This window comes from Crinia signifera, chromosome 6, assembly GCF_055691185.1.
Source record: "Crinia signifera chromosome 6, ASM5569118v1, whole genome shotgun sequence".
Lineage (NCBI taxonomy): Eukaryota > Metazoa > Chordata > Amphibia > Anura > Myobatrachidae > Crinia > Crinia signifera.
Genome location: NC_139222.1, coordinates 186,465,540 through 186,488,505, shown reverse-complemented (window position 1 = coordinate 186,488,505; position 22,966 = coordinate 186,465,540). Strand labels below are relative to the sequence as shown.

Below are 22,966 nucleotides of genomic sequence, written 5' to 3'. Positions count from 1 at the left end.
CCCTTTTTTAAATTGTAACAATAAAAGTAAAATTTTAGGATTGTGAATTATCAGTCGAACATCTTCCAGGTATATTTTCGGAGTGCACCCTATAATTCTCCACATACTGTGAATTCTTTAAAAGTCTGTTTGGACGATGCAGGATACTGAAAACGATTTTTCTTATCTTGTGGACATCTAAGAGATTTACCTCCAGTAAGTCTGTGAATAAGAGCATCCAATTTCATTCCAAATAGAAAGGAACCTTCAAAAAGGTAACGAAACCAAACGATTCTTCGAATGAGAGTCCGCAGCCCAGGCCCTAAGCCACAGTGCTCTTCTTGTAGATACTCCAGCTGACATAGCTCTAGCTGTAAAAGATATCTAAAGAGGCTTCACATAAAAACTCAATGGATTTCTGAATGACTTCCAAACTTTTCAAAATGTATGGTCTGGAAATTTTCTCTTCGACATCAGTGTGAAGGGTCTTGCAACACATTCTCAACGCCCTGGACACCGATGCCATGGAGACACCTGCTTTCAGATAAACTGCTGTGGAGCAATGTAATTTCCTCAATTAACTCTCCATTTTACGATCCATTGGATCTTTAAATGAAGCACCATCTTCCAGTGGTAATGTCGTGCGAGAAGTCACTTCTGCCACTGCTGCATCTATTTTAGGTAGACCACACCATTTGATAAATTCCTTATCTTTTAGCGGATACATCCTATCCACACAAAATAATTTACCCTGCTTCTTTTCTAAATTTGACCACTCTTTAACAATGACATCCTTAATAACACGATGAACAGGAAACAATCTGCCCTTCTTAGATCTGTCCTTGATAATACATCAGCACCTTCCACTGGTGCAACAGGTTCCTTTTCATACAACAGGTTCCTTATCATATAACATGTTTCCTCTAATGGGCGAAGGCAGATCCATCTTGTAATAACAGAATCTGTATGCACATAAAACCTATTAAGGTATGTTGCATAACAGCTAAACTGCAGCAATAGAAAAGGAACCAATGTCCTACCTTGTAATAACACCACTGCTGCAAATGCTGCCACCGCTTTTCTTCTCCTTCTGCTCCCCAGCCTGTAGTGTCAGAATCTCCCTTTTAAACTCCAGCAGAGCGCGCCTGGGAAGCGTGGAACCGCCGTCGCCGTAAACACGAATAGGGCAAAAGCACTCTGGACCTTGTAGTCCAGATTCGTACAACCGCTCGCTGGAAGTGCGCCTAAGCGCAAGGTCTTCTGGACGCTGTAGTCCTGTATTCTCTAAGACGCCCACCGGAAGTGGAAGCGCCTGGGTGAGCGGCGGCACAGAGCCTTCTGGGCAGTGTAGTCCATCCTGTCGCTTCTGGCCACCGCAGACAATGCTGTCTCCACTGCTGCACCCGCCAGCTACAGCCACCGCCGGAGCCTGCCAAGGAGGACAGCAACAGGAAAAAAAAGCATCTTTATGGGGACTTACAGAAACGCATGCTTCCATTATATGGATACATGGACAGACACCCCCAAAAGGGCCACACTTCCATGCTGCTTCCACACATAGTGAACCCTGTAGCTAAGAGATGAGCCCAAAAATAAAGTAGCCTCCCTGCCTCTAGCTAAACAAGGAGACAGGAAAAAAAAAAAAAGACACCAGGGAATGGGATGAGCAGGGATTTATACCGGAAGGGGAGGTCCCTGGGAAAAAAGTAACCTGTCTAACTAGAAGGAGCCTTCCCAATGTGAAGGCTGCCATGGGATTGTAGAAGAAATGTCCCTTTTTTTTTTTTTTTTTTTACAGAAAAGCATTATGGGTTTTTTCAATGAAGAGAACATTAAATTAATCAGAAATAAACTCCATACATTGTTAATGTGGTAAATGACTACTACTACTACTAGCTGTAAATGTATGTTTAAAGGAATATCTACATATGCCCATTTCCAGCAACCATCACTCCAGTGTTCTAATAGTACACTGTGTTTGCTAATCACATTATAAGACTAATGGATGATTAGAAAACCCTTGTGCAATTAGGTTAGCACAGCTTAAAATGGGTTTTCAAGTTGGAGAAGCTAAACATCTGGCCTTTCTTTTGAGCTAGTTCAGTATTTGGACCATCACATTTGTGGGTTTGATTATACTCTCAAAATGGCCAGAAAAAGAGAACCTTCATGTGAAACTTGGCAGATCTTGTTATTGTAAATAAAGGCTATTCCGTGCAAATAAACTGAATATTTGCTATAACAATGTGTACTACTCCATTCAGAGAACAGCACAAACAAGCTCTAACCAGAGTCAAAAAAGAAGTGGTAGGCCCCGATGCACAACGGAGCAAGAAGACAAGTACATTAGAGTCTCTAGTTTCACAAATAGATACTTCACAGGTTCTCAACTGGCAGCTGCATTAATTGGTACCCACAAAACACCAGTGTCAACGTCTACAGTGACGAGGAGACTCCGGGATGCTGGCCTAGGGAGAGTGGCAAAGAAAAAGCCATATCGGAGACTGGCCAATAAAAGGAAAAGATTGATATGGGCAAAAGAACACAGACATTGGACTGAGGAAGATTGGAAAACAGTGTTATGGATAGACAGAAGAACATTTGTGAGAGGCAGAATAAGTGAAAAGATGCTAGAAGAGTGCCGGACACCGGACTGTCAAGCATGGTGGAGGTAATGTGATGATCTGGGGCTGCTTTGATGCTGGTAAAGTAAGAGATTTGTGAAAGGTAAAAGGGATTTTGAATAAGGAAGGCTATCACTCTTTGCAACCCTATACCATGTGGACAGCGCTTGATTGGAGCCAATTTCCTCCTCCAACAGGACAATGACCCAAAGCACACTTCCAAATTATGCAAGAACTAGTTAGGGAAGTTGTGTGAAAGTTTGAAAGAAAAATTACAGGCTTAATAATCTATTAAGGAATTTTCTAAGTTCCTTGACAAACTTGATTTAAAAAAAAAATTACATTTACATGTTAGTAAATAGATTTAATAACATTTAGTTACACAAATTCACCAGCCAAATGAGGACAAAATGAAGAATTCTGAGATTTACTCTAACAAGAGAAGTCTATCTGCAAGTCCTTATATCTTGGCAGAAGATTGCTGAGGAGACAGAATCCAGAATAAAGTACTCGCTGGTTGAGTGTAAGTTTTATCTGAAAAAAATATTTTGACTTCTACAATCCATAACGGACATTCGTTGTTTAACTAAAACTCACTGAATTATGACCAAATATAAACTGTGATTAATTTTATTAATTTCGTAAGAAACTGGTATTAGGACTAGAACCTCATATGATCATCAGAGCAATAAGTGGAACATAGTACAACAGACGTCTGACACAAGAGGATAGGGGGACGGAAGCTGTCAGCTCAGGGAACAGGGAATGACTGACACGGAGTGAAGGCCCGGAACAGGAGTTAAAACTTTCTACCTCTTAAATAAAAAGAAAAGACTGATTCATCGCTCCAATACCTCTGCCCTGTGCCCTATTCAAACTACCAGCTCTAATGGCTTAAATTAGACTGTCAGCAAGCCGTTCCATGCTGAGTGTATGCCCAGTGCATGGAAACATGCCATACATGATGGGACAAATCAGGATATTTAAAGAGAAATCCAAGTAAATCAATATGTAATGATATGGATTTCTCTTTTATGTTGATTATTAATTATATTAAGAATTTGCATAATGTACACTTTAAATGATGGTTCTACCGGAAATGATTTTGTACTCTCATTTACAACTGCTAAGGAGCAGATTACCTTTTTAAATATGAAGACAACATCCAGTAAAACCTTTACTTGATGTGCTCATTACTAATGTTAAGAAAAGGTAACAAGGTGATTGTCAGCTTCATAAAATGAAACCATTGTTTAAAAGGTGAAAACAGTATTGCATATGTAAACCTAAACTACATGATGATCAGCTGTGAAACATTGTCAAATACTGCATAAGTAAACATTCCCGTGCCAAACACTACATTTTATGATGGTAATATATAGCTACACAATGAAGGTAATACAGTTATGTATACTGCTAGGATTGATCCAAGACAAAATATATATGTACACACAAACACATTATATATAGATGGGTAAAAAAACTGAAAAACAAGACAGAGCCACCACAAGCTTAATTTTTTTGGTTAGCAAATACAGATTTTGGCATCCCATTATGGAATAAACCTTTAACTGTATACCATCCCATAATTTATAAAAAAGACGGCACATGACTGTTGCAAAAAGTGGTTGCCAAATTTAAATTCCACAACATGGTAGAACAATTTTATTCACATTACACCTAATGTTCTACCCCTGTTCAGCCCAGCATGCAACATGCCAAATTCCACCCATGACGGCTTCACCTCCAACAATCTTGCTATTAAGGAGCTTGGAAAAATCCTTCTGCCTCTGTCAAAGCATGCATGCATGTATGTACTTCATAGACACCTATATGGCTTGATGGATCTGGACCAAACTTGGTACACATACCCTTCAGAATCCAACTTAAAATACTGACAGGGTTTTAATTAAAAAAAAAATCTGCTATATCTACAGTATCTACTTATCTATATATACACACACCTCTCTTGGATCCTGGCAAGGTTTTAGGAATGTGCCAGAAAGAGAGAGGTAAGAAATGCCCCCGAGTGGTAAGATTGGATTAAGAAGACATACTTTAGGTGGGGTCCTAGTCGGACCTCCCATTGGTGTATGCTGGCCAGAATTTTGACCTGGGGAGCATGTTCTGGGATTTCCACTAGATGGATTTAGAATAAAACGTTTCAGTGTTGTAATAACTATAATACATTGACGTAAAACACCCATAAATAAATGAACTAAGGGCCTGATTCAGATTCACTTGCAAAAGCAAATTCTGTCATTGCCCATGTTACCATACCCTCCAACATTTGAGGAGTACAAATCGGTACAACCGCAGAAAAGGGGCGTGGTCACGAGTAAAGGGGGCATGGCCACAACCCCTAAACTTAAACAAAACACTGCATCTGTATGAGGTGAGTAGGCTGCCCAGTGCCTACCTGTGTCCATCAGGCTTAGAGCAGTCAGCAGCAGTTGGTGTGCAGGGGCTGAGAGTGTATTCATGCAGGTGGCCTGAGACGAAGCCTGCTAGAACACACACGTAGGGGGAGAGAGATGGTAGAGGGAGTGTATTAATGCAGGTGGCCTGAGACGAAGCCTGCTAGAACACACACGTAGGGGGAGAGAGATGGTAGAGGGAGTGTATTAATGCAGGTGGCCTGAGACGAAGCCTGCTAGAACACACACGTAGGGGGAGAGAGATGGTAGAGGGAGAGAAATGCTGCTGCTTACTGGACACACGACACATAGGAGGAGGGCGGGGGTGGCTCTGTCATTAACAGTCAGAGAGAGGGTGAGCTGCTCTTCAAACTGTCTCCTGCGCTGCACTGTCATATACTGTGACAGGCTCAGCGCAGCCAGTAGCAGCAGCGGCGGTTCACAGCAGGCGCGAACTGGCTCGTTGTGATAGGGTGTGTGACATGGCACCCTAAGCCCTCTGGGAGTTGTAGTTTGGTCGGCCACTCCCCCTCCCCGAAGACGGTACTGTACCGGCTAAATCAGTACAGTTGGAGGGTATGTGTTACTTCTGCCCCACCTGCAGTGCACATGGTTTTGTCCATTAGAGAGAGAATTTGCTTTTGTAAGTGAATCAGAATTAGGCCCTACAAAACTGACAGAAATAGGTGGGAAACCAAAAGCCTTGGAATGGCAACTTTGCTAAAAGAAGGAAAACTTTAAACCCATCTCACAATGGAAAAAGTGACAATAAAACTGAACAGAAAGGAAAGCTGGGGATCGCTGGGTTCCCACCTCATGGGTGTGTTGTAAGAGCTATAAAGCTACTAAATATTATTTATTTTTTTACTTTTATTTTTTTATTGAATATTAAAGACATATAATACACAATACTTTGCAACAATATGTAAATCATTCTGTATGAAAGGTAAACAATTTAAGAAGGTATGGGAATCACATCATAAATTGGTGGTAGGGAAAAGGAATAACATCCCAACAGATTCACATTGGGTAAACTCGAACATACAGATGATAGCTTTGCGTATATGAAAGCTTTTTTTTTTTTTATAAAGTAAACATCAACGGATAGGAAGAAAAAGAAAAAGGAACCAAAGAGAGAGAGATAGCAGACATGAGAAGGAGGAGAGAGCTAGGGCACCATTTACGAATTACACATATACTAATTATTTTTAATATGTTTACAGTTACACTCAAATCATTAAAAACTTTCAGTAAACTTTGAATCCAGGCAATGTCCCTTATTCTGGTTCACTTGCAAAGGTAAATTCCTTCTCAAATGGACAAAACCATGTGCACTGCAGGGGGGGCAGATGGAACATGTGCATAGAGAGTTAGATTTTGGGCGAGTTATTTTGTTTCTATGCAGGGAAAATACTGACTGCTATATTTTTACACTGCAATATAGATCTCACTTTGAAGTAAAACCCCACCCAAATCTAATTCTCTCTGCAAGTTACAAAAATGAGAACCCATGTCTAAACTTGCACTGCATTTATGTTTTATATACTGTACCTCCTTTACACAGCCTTAAGGTAATTTTATACAATGTTTTTAATAATTTTGTGCATGAAACAGTTTGGGTATGTACTTGAAACGCATATGTTTAATATGGATGGTATCACCAGCAGGTCATTTTCTACAATCATTTTATAAATGAAACAAAGTTTATGTACATGAGCCATCACAAAGCAGAGGGAACATGGTCTCAGCCGAGCTCCAAAATGTTTGAGTTTCAGAATATTTCAGATATCATATTTTCACATATAATAGACTCAACCTGTAATACTCTCTTGTGATCAGTGGCAATTCTCACCTTATGACATCTGGTTCTGTGCCTTCACTTTTAAAAGACATTTCAAGCTGACGCTCTTTTGTCAGGAGCTCATCTACAAGGTTCTGTCTGCGATCTCCCTCCAGCTGTGTGCTACACAAGTTCAAAGTTAAGTCAATATGATATTTGTAAGTTATGGAAGATAAAGGGTGTTTGCTATTCTTAGGCATTCACCGTGTCACAAATAGACATAGGACTCCACATTCTGTGACATCATAATCTCTAACATGGTAATGCTGATTAATGTTACTTATTAAGAATAATTGGCTTATGTTTAAATATTGTATACAATAACCAAAGGCGGGTTATATAATACATTTTATACAGCATTGACTTTTGACTATTTAGACGCAAACATTTTTTCCCATTAATGTTATACCATATAACATCCGTAGTTCAGCTCATTTTATAGAAACCATCCCAACCACAGGTATGGGTCACTGGGTCAATGAATGAAGGTCTACAGGCCTTAGCACGACAGACAAAAAGGTCAACGTGCCTAAGGTCGACCGGGTCAAAAAGGTCAACACAAGCATTAGGTCAACATAGGGAAAGTCAACAGTCAAAAGGTTGATGGATTTTTTGTGTGTTTTTGTTTATGTCGACAAAGTTGACATGGTCACCGTATCAGTGCAACCTAGTATAATAGTGAGCCTTGCATGGCTCACTATTATACTATGCTCGGCACATTATTATAATCTCCCTCTACACCTTAGTGGATGGTAGGGCATGAAATACCGCCTGTCGGCTAAGAAAAACATGAAAATCCCATTTTGACCATTTTCCTATCAACCTAATGCTTGTGTCAACCTTTTGATTCAGTCAACCTTCAGCTCTTTTTAAAAGCAACAAAACGTGGTGAATAAAAATGTCCATAAGGATTCCCACCCACAGATAGCACATACAGTAGTATGAAAGCCAGTGTATAGAAAATAGGAGCAACCAGTTAGTTATTAACATGAATTGTATCCTTCTGCTCCTCTTACAAAGACACCGACTCTACACCTATAAATCGTAAGCTCCATGAGAAGGGCCCAATGGCCCTATCAATATTAGTTTCCTTAGTTATGCCCTGTTCTATGTTATAGGCTCTTTATGTCCTGTTAGGTTTGCATTGGAGCTTCACATGCATTTTATAAAAAGGCACTACAGACCCTTTGTGGCATCCTGTGAAGAAAAACAATTATAGATATTTGGAATATGATTGGTTGCTAGAAGTTACATCATGTTTTCAATGTCCCCACTAAATCCTCTAATTTAGTCCTTGTTAATTGGGGAAGTAAAATAGCAATACTTTGATATGTCCTTTCTGCTTTTGAATCACAACAAAATAAGCAGCTCACTCTTAAAACATGTTGGAAAAAATAGCGGCATTTATCTAAAATGACTCATTGTTGGACATAGCTAACCACAAGATAATTGCTATTAAAAGGATACATCTGACGTGTCGAGACCGATCTCAGTAAGGAATCCCTCAGTTGTCCAATATTCTCATTTAGTCTTTTCATGAGAGATCTCACAGCGATATTTATCTGTGGAAATAGTGGAGCATGTGCAGACTCAGTGAGTACACCAACTAAACACAAGCAGTAAGATGAATAAAATGAATGAAAAAAAAATAAAAACATTGCATTTTGATAGAAATAACTTACAATAGCCATATAAAGGTTAGATTTGGGGGAGTTATTTTGTTTCTGTGCAGGGTGCAGGGTAAATACTGGCTGCTTTATTTTTACACTGCAATATAGATCTCACTTTGAAGTAAAACCCCACCCAAATCTAATTCTCTCTGCACAAGTAACATCTGCCCCACCTGCGGTGCACATGGTTTTGTCCATCTAAGAAGGAATTTGTCAGAAAGAGTGAACTAGAATAACCCCCTGGATCTGTTACTCCTATCATGCACTGCAATAAGGGCCTGATTCAGACCTATTTGCTAGGCGGGTACACTCACAGTCTAGCATGTATGTCACGCCAAACACCCGCCCCCACATCCCCTTGCTAGCATGCAAGTGGATGTGTTCTTGTACTCACACACGGCCGAAGGGGAGATAAATCATTAGATGGTCAACGTCTAAAGTCTAAACTGACTTTTTATTATTTCTGCCGCTGATCTCTGAAGACGGGGTGGGTGCTCAGCGTTTTCATGGGTGTTCCCCTGATGTCGCCCCCTCCCTCCCCTGTCTGTGCAAATGCCTTAGCGAGTGTGATACTCACCGGAGGCTTTCGCACAGGGGGTCTGCACAAGTGCATATATGCGCAGACTCACCACCATCTAAAAAGGGGCCAATTCGGAACCATACGAAAGGGTCTGAACCTTCCCCTAAGCTTGCAAGGATGTCCACATTAAACAGATACTTGAACGCTCAAAAAAGGTGGTATTCTGGGACTTGAAAACATTTGTAAAAAGTAAAAAAAAAAAAAGAGTAACACAAATGTATGGGCTATATAAAAATAGGATTTTAATACCTACCGGTAAATGCTTTTCATTTGGGATACGGAAATCTCAATACATTGGGGAATAGAGGTCATCCCCTTACTAGCCAGTTAAGACACTGTGCCCAAAGGAAGTATAATGTATGTGAGGTAGGATTTAACATGGACAAGTAATGTGGTGAGATTCACACCAACATACCACAACAAACACAACAACACTCTCAACTAAATTTAGTGAACCCCGATATTGTGTCATAATAACCTTTGAAAATCACAAAAGTAATTTGTAGGGAGCAAAAAGTCCCCAAACTCAGATGCTCCAACTCAGGTCAACGGACCTGTAAGGTACAACAGCATAATAAAGCCACTGTCTCTCAACCTGCAAGGACAGCTGGAACAAGATCACACTAATTGCAATCAGAGCACCGCACTGAGGCTCAGTATCCCATATGAACTCTGTGAAAAGGATTTACCGGTAGGTATTAAAATCCTATTTTCACTAATCATTCATATGGGATACCGAGGTCTCAATACATTGGGGAGGTCCCAAAGCTTCCAGAAAGGGCAGGAACGAAGCCTGTTGCAATACCGCCTGCCCAAACTGGGTATCATCCTTGGCCACAGTGTCAAACTTATAAAATTTGACAAAGGTATGTTGACCTGACCAAGTGGCAGCTCTACAAAGCTGCAATGCCAAAACACGCCGAGCAACCGCCCAAGGATGCGCCCACCGCTCTTGTGGAGTGAGCTCTCACAGAAGCCGGCACCGGCAATTGTGCTGTCACATAAGCCTGTTGTATGGTGGATCGGATCCACCTAACAATTGATTGCTTTGAAGCCAGGCAGCCATTCTTTTGTGCATCATAAAGCACAACAAGACACTGTCTTACGAACATGTGCAGTCCTCTTGATGTAAACATGCAGAGGTCTGACCACATCTAAGGATTCTGGTATATACTTATGTCTCAAGCTGGAAGGTACCACAATCGGCTGGTCCACATGGAACGCTGACACCACTTTCGGCAGGAACTGTTGTCTCGTCCTAAGCTCTGCCCTATAATGATGAAAAATCAGATCGGGGCTCTTACATGAAAGAGCGCTCAGCTCAGACGGGATGCGGTCATCTATTAGAATGAACTTAGGTCTACAGTCATTAGGTCGACCCCACTAGGTCGACTGGCAGGAAGGTCGACCTGACTTAAGGTCGACATGGGCCAAGGTCGACATGACTTAAGGTCGAATTTGCATAAATGTCGACATGAGGAAGGTCAACATGGGTTTTTCACTGTTTTTTGAGCCGACATGTGCCGTCAGGCGGTATTTCATGCCCTACCATCCACTAGGGCGTGGTGGGAGAATAAAATAGTGTGCCGAGCGCAGCGAGGCACCGTGCCCGAAGCATTGCGAGCGAAGCGAGGGTCCGATTCTCATTGCCAACTGTGTCCATGTCGACTGTGTCGACATTCGGATAAAAAAACAGTGAAAAACCCATGTCGACCTTATGACCAGTCGACCTTCCTCATGTCGACCTTTATGCAAATTCGACCTTAAGTCATGTCGACCTTGGCCCATGTCGACCTTAAGTCAGGTCGACCTTCCTGCCAGTCGACCTAGTGGGGTCGACCTAATGACTGTAGACCTAAGTTCATTCTGACAGATGTCCCGATTCCGCTCAGACACCCTTCTGGCCGAAGCCAGAGCTAACGTCACAGTCTTCCAAGTTAGGGGCTTCAATTCTGTAGCATCCAATGGTTCAAACCATGAGGATTGCAGGTAGGCAAGAACCACATCCAGGTTCCAAGGTGTAGACGTAGAGCACCTTGTAATAATGTCTGGCCTTCAGGAAATGCAGCCAACTTCTTCTGGAAGAAGATAGAAAGAGCCGACACCTGAACTTTTAAGGACCCCAGACGGAGGCCCAAGTCTAGACCTACCTGCAAAAACACAGGAATCGTTCCAGTTTGAAGTCCGCTGGTGGAAAACTAATTTTATTTCACACCATGCCACGTATCTACGCCAAATCTTGTGGTAGTGTGACGCAGTCACCGATTTCCTGGCCTGGGTCATAGTAGCAATAACTGAGGAATGAAACCCCTTTAGAGCTAAGATCTGCCACTCAACCTCCAGGCCATTAGACGAAGCCGTCCGAAGTCCTGGTAGACGAAGGGGCCTTGAACCAGAAGATCCCTTCTGAGAGGCAGTCACCACGGATCTTCAACTAGCATGATTTTGCAGACTTGCGTACCACGCCCTCCGATGCCAGTCTGGGGCTATTAGAATTGCCTGCACCCTTTGGCTTCGGATTCTTTGTAACACAACGGGAGAAGGGGGAACAGGTACACCAGATCATACGACCACATCACAGTCAGAGCATCCACCGCCTCTGCCTGGGGATCTCTTGTCCTCGGCCAGTATCTGTCGACCTTCTTGTTGACTCTGGAGGCCATCAGTTCTATCTGTGGTACTCCCCACAGATCTACAATGCTTGCGAACACCTGGGTATGTAGCCCCCATTCCCCGGGGTGAAGGTCGTGGCAGCTGAGAAAGTCCGTTTCCCAGTTGTCCACCCCGGGGATGAAGATAGCTGAAATCGCTACTGCATGAAGCTCTGTCCAGGCAAGGATCTTGGAGGCTTCCCTCATGCAGGTCCTGCTCTTTGTCCATCCTTGCCGATTTATATACGCAACTGTCGTTGTGTTGTCCGATTGGACCTGGATCGCCCGATGTTCCAAGAGGAAATGAGCCTGTAATAAAGAGTAATAGACCACTCTCAGCTCCAAGTTGCTGATATGGAGCTGCACTTCCAAAGGATTCCACTTTCCTTGAAAATGCACCTCTTGAGTCACCGCCCCCCAGCCTTGGAGGCTGGCATCTGTTGTTAACAAAATCCAGTCCCCGATTCCGAATCTCCATCCCGCAAGGAGGTTTGGAGAATGGAGCCACCACTGCAGAGACAGTCTTGCCTTCGCTGACAGGCGGATTAACCTGTGCATGTGGACGTGTGATCTGGACCACTTGCTCAATAGGTCCCACTGGAGCACTCTGGAGTGGAATATCCCAAACTGGAGTGCCTCGAATGAGGCCACCATCTTTCCCATCAACCTGATACACAGGTAAACTGACGCCTTCTCTGGGGTCAGCACCTCCAACAGCAACTGCTGGAGTGCGGCGATCTTTTCCACTGGGAGAAACACCCTCCTCTCCACGTGTCCAATATCATCCCCAAGAATTGGAGACGCTGGGTCGGCACTAGAGAGGACTTGGGTATGTTCAGAATCCACCCGTGGACTACACGTCTGGTAGTCTCTATCACCCTCTGAAGGCTCGTCTCTGACTCCGCCTTCAAGAGCAGGTCGTCCAGATATGGAATTATGTTTATCCCCTGAGTCCTCAGAAGGAACATCATTTCTGCCATCACCTTGGTGAAGACGCATGGAGCGGTGGACAGGCCAAACGGTAGAGCATGAAACTAGAACTGCTCGTCCAGTATAGCAAACCTTAAGTACGCCTGGTGTGGTCCCCACACCGGTACGTGAAGATAGGCATCTTTCACGTCGATGGACACCAGGAATTCTCCCTCTTCCAACCCTGCAATGACTGCCCTTAAGGATTCCATGCAAAACTTGAAGACCTTAAGATAAGGGTTCAAGGATTTTAAATTGAGATTCGGTCTAACTGAGCCGTCTGGCTTCGGTACCACAAACAGGTTGGAGAGGTACAGATGGAGCGCCTCTCTGCTCCGGGATCGCCAGAATCTGTCCGCTGGCGATCACCGGCGGAGAGGCGCTTCATCTGAATGAGACGCGCGTGCGTCTCACACGCACGCGCGTCTCAGTTTCCCGTCGGCGGGGGGACGGGAACCCTGTCCGTCTCCACTTCAGGGAGACGGACAGGGTTAGGGGGGGGGCGGAAAGGTGGCGGGGACCCAGGGCAACCCTCGGCGAGGCGGCAGGGACCCGGGGGGAGCCCCTTACTGCGGCTGGCAGGGGATGGCGGCTGGCGAATCTTCAGGTATCCCCTGCAATAGCGAGAGGTGCTACATCTGTATCCTTGGCTCCACTCCAGTGCCGGTACAGGTATAATTACTTGAGCATGTACCAATTTTTGCACCGCTTGCCTGAGGATCCTGCGATCCTTCGCAGCTGCTGGGAGTCCCAACCTGAAAAACTTTTGAGGGGGTGGTCTTTAGAACTCCAGCTTGTAACCGTGTGAAATAATATCCCTGACCCACGGGTCGAGGGATGAAGCATCCCACACGTGGCTGAAATATTTCAGCCGAGCCCCCACCGCAAGAATAATTTATTCAACAATACACATAACATATCACAATTCACAAAAAGACATAACAATAGCTTTACATGCATGCAAGAGAGTAAAATATATATATGTACTCTAAAAATCACTTCAATGCAATTGCATAAAGAGTTTTAAAATAAAAAATCTGCAGCAGATATTTACCAAGTCCAGATTGGATAGTGTGGTTGCCAATATTTTAGAGTCCCCGTTTGAGCCACCTTTGGCCTTAAGCCAAAACTTAGAGGTCCGAAAGGACTGCTTGGCATCTTACCGGTGTGGAAGCCGACAGGAGAAAGGTGGACTTGCCGGCCGAAGCCTTGCAAATGAAGTAGTCTAATTCACTCCCAAATAAGCTGTCCCCCAAGAAGGACAGACTCTCCACACTGCGCTTGGAGTCCGCAACAGCGACCCACAGCCGTAACGATGAGGCCCGGTGGGCCGACACAGCCATGGCTGAGTTACATGCATTAATGGCGACTAATCTTTTTTGTGCCTCACACAACATTTTTGCTGTGTCTTGGATGTGACTCAGTTTTTCAGCTACTGTGGCTACATCCATGTCGTCCAACATCTTGGATCTGGTTGGCCCATGTAAATACGGCCTTAGCCATCCAGCAACTAGCGAGCACTGGGCGTTGAGACGCGCCACTGGCCGTGTATATAGCCTTAACTGTGCCATCCAGTTTCCTGTCGACCATATCTTTTAAGGTAGAAGTCCCCGGGACAGGGAGCACTACCTTTTTAGATAGGAGGGACACCGAAGCGTCCACTATTAGGGGTTCCTCGTTTAGATACTTGGAAGCGTTTTTCAGGATTTTTCCAGGCTGCTTTGAATACCTCCTTCAAGTCAGACTGCTCTGGGAACGCTACATCCTGTCTCCTATGAGAGACAAAGAAGGGATCCCCCTCTGAAGAAGCGGGCAGAGGTAAATTAAATACCTCTCTAATGGCTAGGATTAGATTCTCTGTGCACTGAATAAGAGGCTGTGACCACTGAAAGTCCTCTTCAATCTCCTCCTCCTCGCCATTATCCTCACCCTCCTCTATCTCAGAGTCAGGGGAAATGGCAGTCAGTGCCCGTTTACTGGACACCCCTGGCATAGGTGAGAGAACATCAACCCTTGCAGTAAGCACAGACAAATCCTGCTGCACCTGCTTGGTCTAATGTATTTGCTGCAAACTCTGATGATACAGTCTCCAGCATAGCTTTCATGCTGCTGGCCCATGAGGGCTCTTGAGTTTCACCCTGTGAAATACCGCTAAGTTGTGGAGACACTGCTGTTGTGGAGTTGTGGACACTGCTGAGCTGTGGTGACATACATTGCTCACAAGCGACTTGTGATGTAGAACTTGGAGCAAACTTGTTGCTGCAAATCATACAAGTTATTTTTCTCACCATTTTGGAGAAAAATCACCCCCTTTACACACTTCAACCACACTAGTATACAACCAAGATAGTGTCAGACAGATAGTAGCTATGTGTTTGCTCTGTCAATATATCTGTATAATGTGCACAATGCTTAATTAGCAGTGGGGGGAAACTCAGAGGTATATGGGGACACCAGCACCCTGCAACCTAGTCCCCTAGATAGAAGGACTGGTAATAAAAGGCATGTATATACAATATATATATGCACACAAGTGGCTGTTAGGCAAACAGAAGAGCTGTACAGCGCTATACTTGCTGTCTCTGCTATCAGAATCTCTCTCTCCCAAGGCTGCACCGCTGAGGAGGAGTGAATTTCTGCTGCTGTAATGGTGCCCACAGCATGAGAAGAATCAGGAAGCAGTGTATAGGCGTGCTTAAAGGCTCTGGTCCCGCTCTGATCTAAGCCCCGCCCATCTAATGGCGCCTGGGCTATACTAATGTTGTCCCTTCCCCCAGCTTCCCTCGAAGCAGGGAAGCTGTGTAGCACAAACAGCAACCCCAAAATAATACATTAAAATAATACATTAAAATAAATTGAAGAAAAACCCTCTGGAGCTCCAGGAGTGTGCATCCTCTCCTGAGGGCACATTTTCTAAAACTGCCTAGTAAGGGGAAGTAGAAGGGAGGAGCCAGCACACCCTGGTTGAAGAAAGTTATGTGCCTGTCTCCTGTCGGATGACCTCTATTCCCCAGTGTATTGAGACCTCAGTATCCCATTTGAATGATAGTAAAAATAGTTTTGTGAGCATAAAAAGCCCAATTTATGAAAAAAAAAATTTGATTTGCTCAAAACATTATCTCAATCTAGTTAAAAGTGGCTTCTGCTATGTACTTACACTTTTTAGCTGTCTTTTTAGCTTACAAAGTCTCCACCCCACCCTTATCTGCTCCCACCTCCAATCTCTTCACAGTTTCCCTCTCTCCATATCCAGAAAGTGTGAAACAGATCAGTGTCCCTGCATAAATTGAAAGAAATAAAGATCCCAGTGTCTGCGCTATTGTCTGTATAGAGTGCAATATGGCTGAGTCACCGTTCCACACAATTTTTAATAAATGATTATTTAATGATTTGTAGAAAATCTCATTTATAAAACATATCAATACTGAACAATTTTCACACAATATAAAATATTAATGAATATTAGATAAATAAATGAACAATGCTCATATAAATTTAGGTGGCCACCTATTTCTGTTTGTTTATATGAAAGCTATAACATAATTAATGAAAATAAATAAAATCAAAAATATATATATAAAAATAAATAATGCGAAAAATATATGCATAAAAATGTATATATGATAAAAATGAATGTCCCCGGAATTTTATTCAAATTCCATATATGAATATAGGTTGTCCACCAAGTTGCCAATAAACTAATCGGTCTCCAAGCGTATTTGGTTATTTAGCAGGGATAATGTTTCCACATGTGTGATACTCACGGACTCCAGTAAATATTTTGTAGCAAGATGGAAAATGCAGGGAGACTGAGGGACGATTCCGTGAGGTATTCACTGCCCCCAGTGCTGCTACCTGCTAGTTTGCAGTGAATACAAGATTAATTGCCGGGTAAGAGAACCACCTGAAAACCAGCAGTGTGATCTTAGTCCAGTACTGCTGCGTCTCTCACCTGCAGCAGTGGGTGGTCTCACCTCCGGCTAGTGCGGTGTGTCCGTGGGGCGTACTGTGCTGCGTCTCTCACCCGCTGCACAGTTGATGTTAACAACAAAGCTGGAACACGGTGTCCGTGTAGTAACCGCCCGTATAATTGATGTCTCTGGCGGAATTGACAGTGAGTATAAGCGCATGGGACAACAATGGTGGACTTCACAGGAAAAAGTAACTCCTCTCCACGGGTGCCAGGATCCTCTAACTAGTTTCGCTCCAATCTGAGCTTTTTCAAAGAGTATCCATATTGCAGGCTTCCCTGCATAAATTGTTTTAACTTTCTGTTATGACATCTTTTAGCACACAAAAGGAATAATTTGGTCTGTCGAGTGGCCTCTAATGGTCAATTGCGAAACTTTACCTCAGAAGTGAGTAGTTAGTTTGAGGACCCCTGATCTATATAATCTCTATTTTGCTCTGGGACCCCATCAGACAATAAAAATAATAACAGGACCCCAGCAAGTTACTGCAGAAGGTCATCACATCACATGTGTAGTCAGCAAACAGCACATACATGGCAGCATTGTGAAAGCACTAAATGATGGGAGGAGTCTAAAATAACAGACAATTCAACAGACTTTTCAGACTCCTTGGGCAGTATTCAATGAGGCTGATTCGCCATGTTCTACGGCGAATGTGTGCTATTTTCGTGCTCGAAGGTGATCTTTTTACTGAAAAAGTGACTCACCCTATTCAACGTCCAATATTTGCCGATGGTGAACAGTGAATGATGGACAATTAACCGTCTGATAGTCACCACAATTCGCTGTGGTTTTTCAATGTGATTCGCCGTGAGTGTATTCAATGATCAGTTGGCAAATTGCTTTCTAAGTGATTTTCGCTGTGTGTCACCGTGTAGCAATCGCCATCATTTCATGGTGAACTGGAATGTGAACTTTTAAAATAAAGGTTTTATTTTTCTAAATTTGGTGTAAAAAAAAAAATCAGGAATTTTATTATGTGAAGGGGCATGCTATTTTTATTCATGTGCTTTCAGCACATGAATATATATGTAATTTAAAAAAAACTGTGCTACCGAACACTAGGACACTGCATACTACACAGCATTATCATCATCTTGTTTTTCTTGGTCACGTCTCATTACCAGCGACCTTCTACTACACGTAACCTCTCCCTCAGCCTTGAGCCCTCAAAAATACACCATCACTACTGACAATTATCACAGATGCTGGTAAGACAGACATTGGTTTTCCAGGTTTAACATAATATTCTTCAAAACAGAAAAAGGGCTCTTCTCTATTTGCTAAAAAGGTAAATACCAGAGAAATCAAAATTTGGGGGGCTCACCGCCATCCACAAAGTCAGCTTTTTATCCAAAAGGTAACACCATCTTGAGATGGCATTACCCTATACCCAGCAAAAGTATAGAAAGCCAAATAGCCTTCAGTTTGTCGCTGCAATCAAACTTATGTGCATATTTTACAGAATAGTTATTACCGTATACAACCATGTTTATGGCTTACCTCACGTAAGCACCTTAACAAAGTGCCTGAAGACTAGTGAATAGTACAATCAAACAGAAAAACAATGACACCACCATCTACACTACATAATAAAAAACAGTTTTACTGACTTTAGTTACTGAAAACAAAAAACATACTGTGGAAAAACGAAGTGGAAAAACAACGCTGCAATAAAAACACCAGTTTCTCATCTAGAATTTCCACACAGAATATGACTAAACAACAGGGTCAGTAGCCATTGTTGTGACCACAAACACTCAAGCCTGTCTTCTCATGCGTATCTTTAAGGACAGTTGTTTACAGTAGAAGCAAATGTGTGTCTTGTGTCCTTCTGTGGGCAAACAAATGAACTAACCCTGAGCTGCACAGAGAAGACATTCTGTAGTATATAAAATTCTGATTCAACAGCATGTTAAGGCATAGCTAATACTCAAATTGCTCTTACTTGCTTGATATCAGACACTGAAAATGCAAATGGATTAATTTAATTTCCTGAACAAATATATAAAATTGCTGAAAGCAAAGAAGGGAGAAGGGGCATAGAGACTAGGTCTTAAATGTAATTATGCCACTTTACAAGGCATTGGTTAGACCACATCTGCAATGTACAGTACAATTCTGGGCTCCATGGTACAAAAAGGACATCACAGTCCAGAGAAGAGTAACAAAGAGATGGAGAATTTAAGTTATTAAGATAGACTGGATAAATTGTTTTAGCTGGAAAAGAGATGTTTAAGGGGAGACATGCTAAACATGTACAAATATATCAGGGACCAATAAAAAGAATGGTCAGGCACCCTTTTTGCTTTGAGGAAGGAGTCTAGGAAACGTGGGCATGCGTTTAGACTAGAGGAGAGAAGATTTCGAACTCCTAGGGCAGTGTTCAATGATAAATTAAGGATTCGCTGCACATTCGCAGGGTTCCGGAGGGCTGGAGCATTCGCTCCCAGCCCCACTTTCACCCTATTCAACACCGCAGGGGCTCGCTGCCCATGACAGCGAATTTTAACCCATGCAGTGAACGCTGCAGGGAGCTGGAAGCCTCCCTGCCTGCCTCAGAATGTGTGGGGGAGAAGGAGGGCTCACAGGGACACAGGCAGCAGAAGCTGCCCCGCCAGGAGAGCTGGCAGAGGACACGAGTAGGGAGCTGCTGCACTGCGCTCGCTCATGCCTATGTAATGAGCGGGAGCAGTGTGAAGTGAATATATGAATATGTAATGAGCGACTGCTGCTGGTGAATGTGTAAAAAATAAATAAAAATTAAAAAACATATATTCATGTGCTTCAAGCACATGAATAAAAATAGCATGCCCCATCACAAAAAAAAAAAAAAAAAAAAAAAAACCTTTACAGTATATTAAAAGATCACTTTCCAGTTCACCTTTAAAAAGATGTCGAATGCAAAACTGTGAATCATGGTGAAAATCATGCTGAAAGCAGTTCCCCATCCTAGCATTGAACGCACTCTCAGCGAATCCCAGTGAAAACCCCATTGAAATACACCAGCGAATTGCAGCGAGCATGAAACGGAGAACTGGCCGGCATTCACTGTTCACTTTCGGCGAGCAGTGAACATTGAATAGGGTGAATCAGATTTTCAGTGAAAAAAGCTTGATTCACCGAAAAAAAACCGGTAAATGCAGAGCATTGAATACTGCCCTTAGACTGAAAAGCTTTTTTACGGTAAGGGCAGTTAAATTATAGAATGCTCTTCCTTGAGAGGTGGGCAACATCTAATGGTTAACAACATCCAAGGGTACAACCAGTAATCAGAAATTGGCCTACATTAAACCAGAATACACAATTTATATATCATCTATCTATCTATCTATCTATATATATATATATATATATCTATCTATATCTATATCTATATCTATATCTATATCTATATCTATATATATATATATATATATATAGTTTCCGTGAATCTCCGAAACACTGCCATCTGCTGGCAGAGAGTGAAACTACATCTCTTTCTCACACACGCACAAACACTAGCATACTAGCTTTCGAAGCTTTTGCTTCAAGTGGGCTTACTAATAGGGATATAAACTATACCCTCTAACCAAAGGTTGAACTTGATGGACGTATGTCTTTATTCAGCTTTAACTACTTTAACCTTTTGCAGTCCAAATTCAAAACAGTCTGGTTTAAATGTTTCATTTGTATTTTTTTATTTTTTTTTATTAAAGAATGGTCTAGATTGAATCTTGAATGATGGTAATGTTCTTATTTTAAAGTGTCTCACCATTGTATCTGCTACTAGCGCTAGGGATGTTGAGCCTGGCTAGACGTTAGACTTGGAAGGGATAAACGATTTTTCCAGTGTGTGTGTGCAATCTGTGCATAACCCTCACCCTTCCACAAGTGTGCAATAGAAATAGGCTGATCAAGGCTGGTGCGAGTCCCATATCCTCCCTGAAAAAAGCTGGACACCCCTGCGTTTCTTCCTGACACACCTAAAAAGTTGCAGGCAACTAGGATGGCTACATAGTAGCGGAGGTTGAAAAAAAAACTTGCGTCCATCAAGTTCAACCTTGTACGCGGACTCGCTAGGTGATATATACTAAGGGGTCGATCCTATTATCGCCGAAGGGTGCGAGATGCAGTTTGTGTGCCACTTTAACGCTGAAAACAGCACCCGAATCTCGCACCCTTTGCAAGGCTGAATTAGTTTACAATTGCTCGCTTCCCTATGGAGGTGGGAGCACTTATAAGCAAATTCAGCCCGCCATAAACTGCGCCCGATGCCGTGATGATTTGCACATAATAGGATCGACCCCTAGATGTCAAATCCCCGTTTAGTATTACCATCTCTTCCAACTATGTCTAAATAGTGATTAGTTGTACCCCTGGATGTTATGTGTTCAATGTGTCTGCCATCAGCACCTTTTCTGGAAGAGTATTCCATACCTTTATTGCTCGGACTGTAAAAAAAACTTTTCCTTCTAAAAGGACGGAATCATGCGGCATGTGCTGTGGCACAGAGCATGTGTGCTGTGGCACGGGACACTGGCAGTACCTGTCCGTCTTCTACTTAAATCACTGTCACTTCCCTTCCTCTTGGATTCTGGATATCTCTTTGCCACCCCTATTCTCTCCTATATCTAATAACCTTCAGTCACATTTAACAGTTTAAATTACTGTCACACTTGTGACTAGAACCCATAACCCTCTCAACACTGTCTCACATTGCAGTGAAAGGCCTTAACCATATCTATAGATTGTAAGCTTGCGAGCAGGGCCCTCCTACATTTTGACTCTCTGTAAATACCCTGTTTGTTGTATCACTGTCTCCTTTGTAAAGTGCATTGGAATATGTTGCGCTATATAAGAAACTGTTAATAAATAAATAAATAGAGAAATTTGCACACTATACAGATCTGCCTAGTTGCAATAGTTTATTACGGACAATTACAAGCTTCATATAGTTAGAATTTGCTTGCTCTAAAGCCAGGCATGTCTAAAGTATGGCCCTCCAGCTGTTGTGAAAGTCCCATCATGCCTTGCCACAGTTTTGCTATTAGGGAATACTAAAACTATGGCAAGGCATGCTGGGATGTGTAGTTTCACAACAGCTGGAGGGCCACAGTTTGGCCTTGTCTGCTCTAAGCTCTATTAGTAAGGTGTCTGCCTGCAATTGTTGAGACGTGATAGGTTTGGTGCCCGGGTGTGACAGTGTTTTAAAAAATGTGTTTATTAAATAAAAGAGGACGTGACTTAAGAAGGTTCCTTGCCTCTCAATGTGACAGAGCCTGGCTATGGCTATGAAAAAGGCCAATGTACAGTAACTAAATGACAAATGGCTCCTACATTGTTAAGCTGTGCACACACACACACACACATCGATTTGCTTTTGATTCAATGTTAGATTAGATTTTCTATTAGATCTGGCATTAGATCTTTCCATTCTATTTGGCATAAGATCTGTACTTTTGCATTCGATATCGAATTCGATATACATTCATGGTACATTGTACACATTCGATTTACTAGATCGATTTTGATATTTCCTTGGCTGCACAGTAGATTTTTCTGTTCGTTTTTGTGAAAACAGGAGTGCGAATCGAATGTAGATCGAAAGTGACACAATAAACATTCGATTTCGTTTAGGATTCGATTCGATTTTGCTTCTATAAGCAAAATCAAATCGAAAATAGTGAAAAATCGATGCATGTGTACAGGGCTTAAGTTCACAAAATAATTAATAAGATAATAGGTGTCCACACCCATCTCTTGTGGTGTATTGACAGTACATATGTTCTACAAATAGATTAAATTTAAATGGTATCAGGACAAAGGGTAGACACCAAAAAAAGGTCGACCTGCCAAAAGGTCGACCTGCCAAAAGGTCGACCTGCCAAAAGGTCGACCTGCCAAAAGGTCGACCTGCCAAAAGGTCGACCTGCCAAAAGGTCGACCTGCCAAAAGGTCGACCTGCCAAAAGGTCGACCTGGGGTTTTTCACTTTTTTTGCAGCAAGCATGTCATGCCCTACCATCCACTAGGGCGTGGTGGGAGAATAAAATAGTGAGCGTAGCGAGCCATGCGAGGGAACGCGGTGCTGTGTTTTAGTGTCCATGTTGACTGCTGACATTTTGAACAACAAAATGTTTAAAACCCCATGTTGACCTTTTGACTGTCTACCATTTTGCATGTTGACATTCTTGTTTGTCGACCTAATGGTTGGCGGCTTTTTGCTGTCTACCCGTTGTCCCACACCCATTTAAATGTGAAATGGGGATGGTGAAGGGGGCACT

At 42.6% G+C, this 22,966-nt stretch overlaps 1 protein-coding gene across 4 annotated transcripts in view; it reads right to left on the bottom strand.

Annotated features, from left to right (window-relative positions):
- STX8 (syntaxin 8) overlaps positions 1 to 22,966 on the bottom strand; it is a 272,833-nt gene that overhangs the window by 170,937 nt on the left and 78,930 nt on the right. For all 4 annotated transcript variants that reach the window (XM_083148397.1, XM_083148396.1, XM_083148395.1 and 1 more), the window contains 2 exons: positions 8,328 to 8,422; positions 6,873 to 6,983 (listed from right to left, as the gene is read on the bottom strand). In XM_083148397.1, the coding sequence (XP_083004523.1) occupies positions 6,873 to 6,983; positions 8,328 to 8,398 (182 nt within the window). In that variant the 5' untranslated portion in view covers positions 8,399 to 8,422. The remainder of the gene's footprint in view (positions 1 to 6,872; positions 6,984 to 8,327; positions 8,423 to 22,966) is intronic.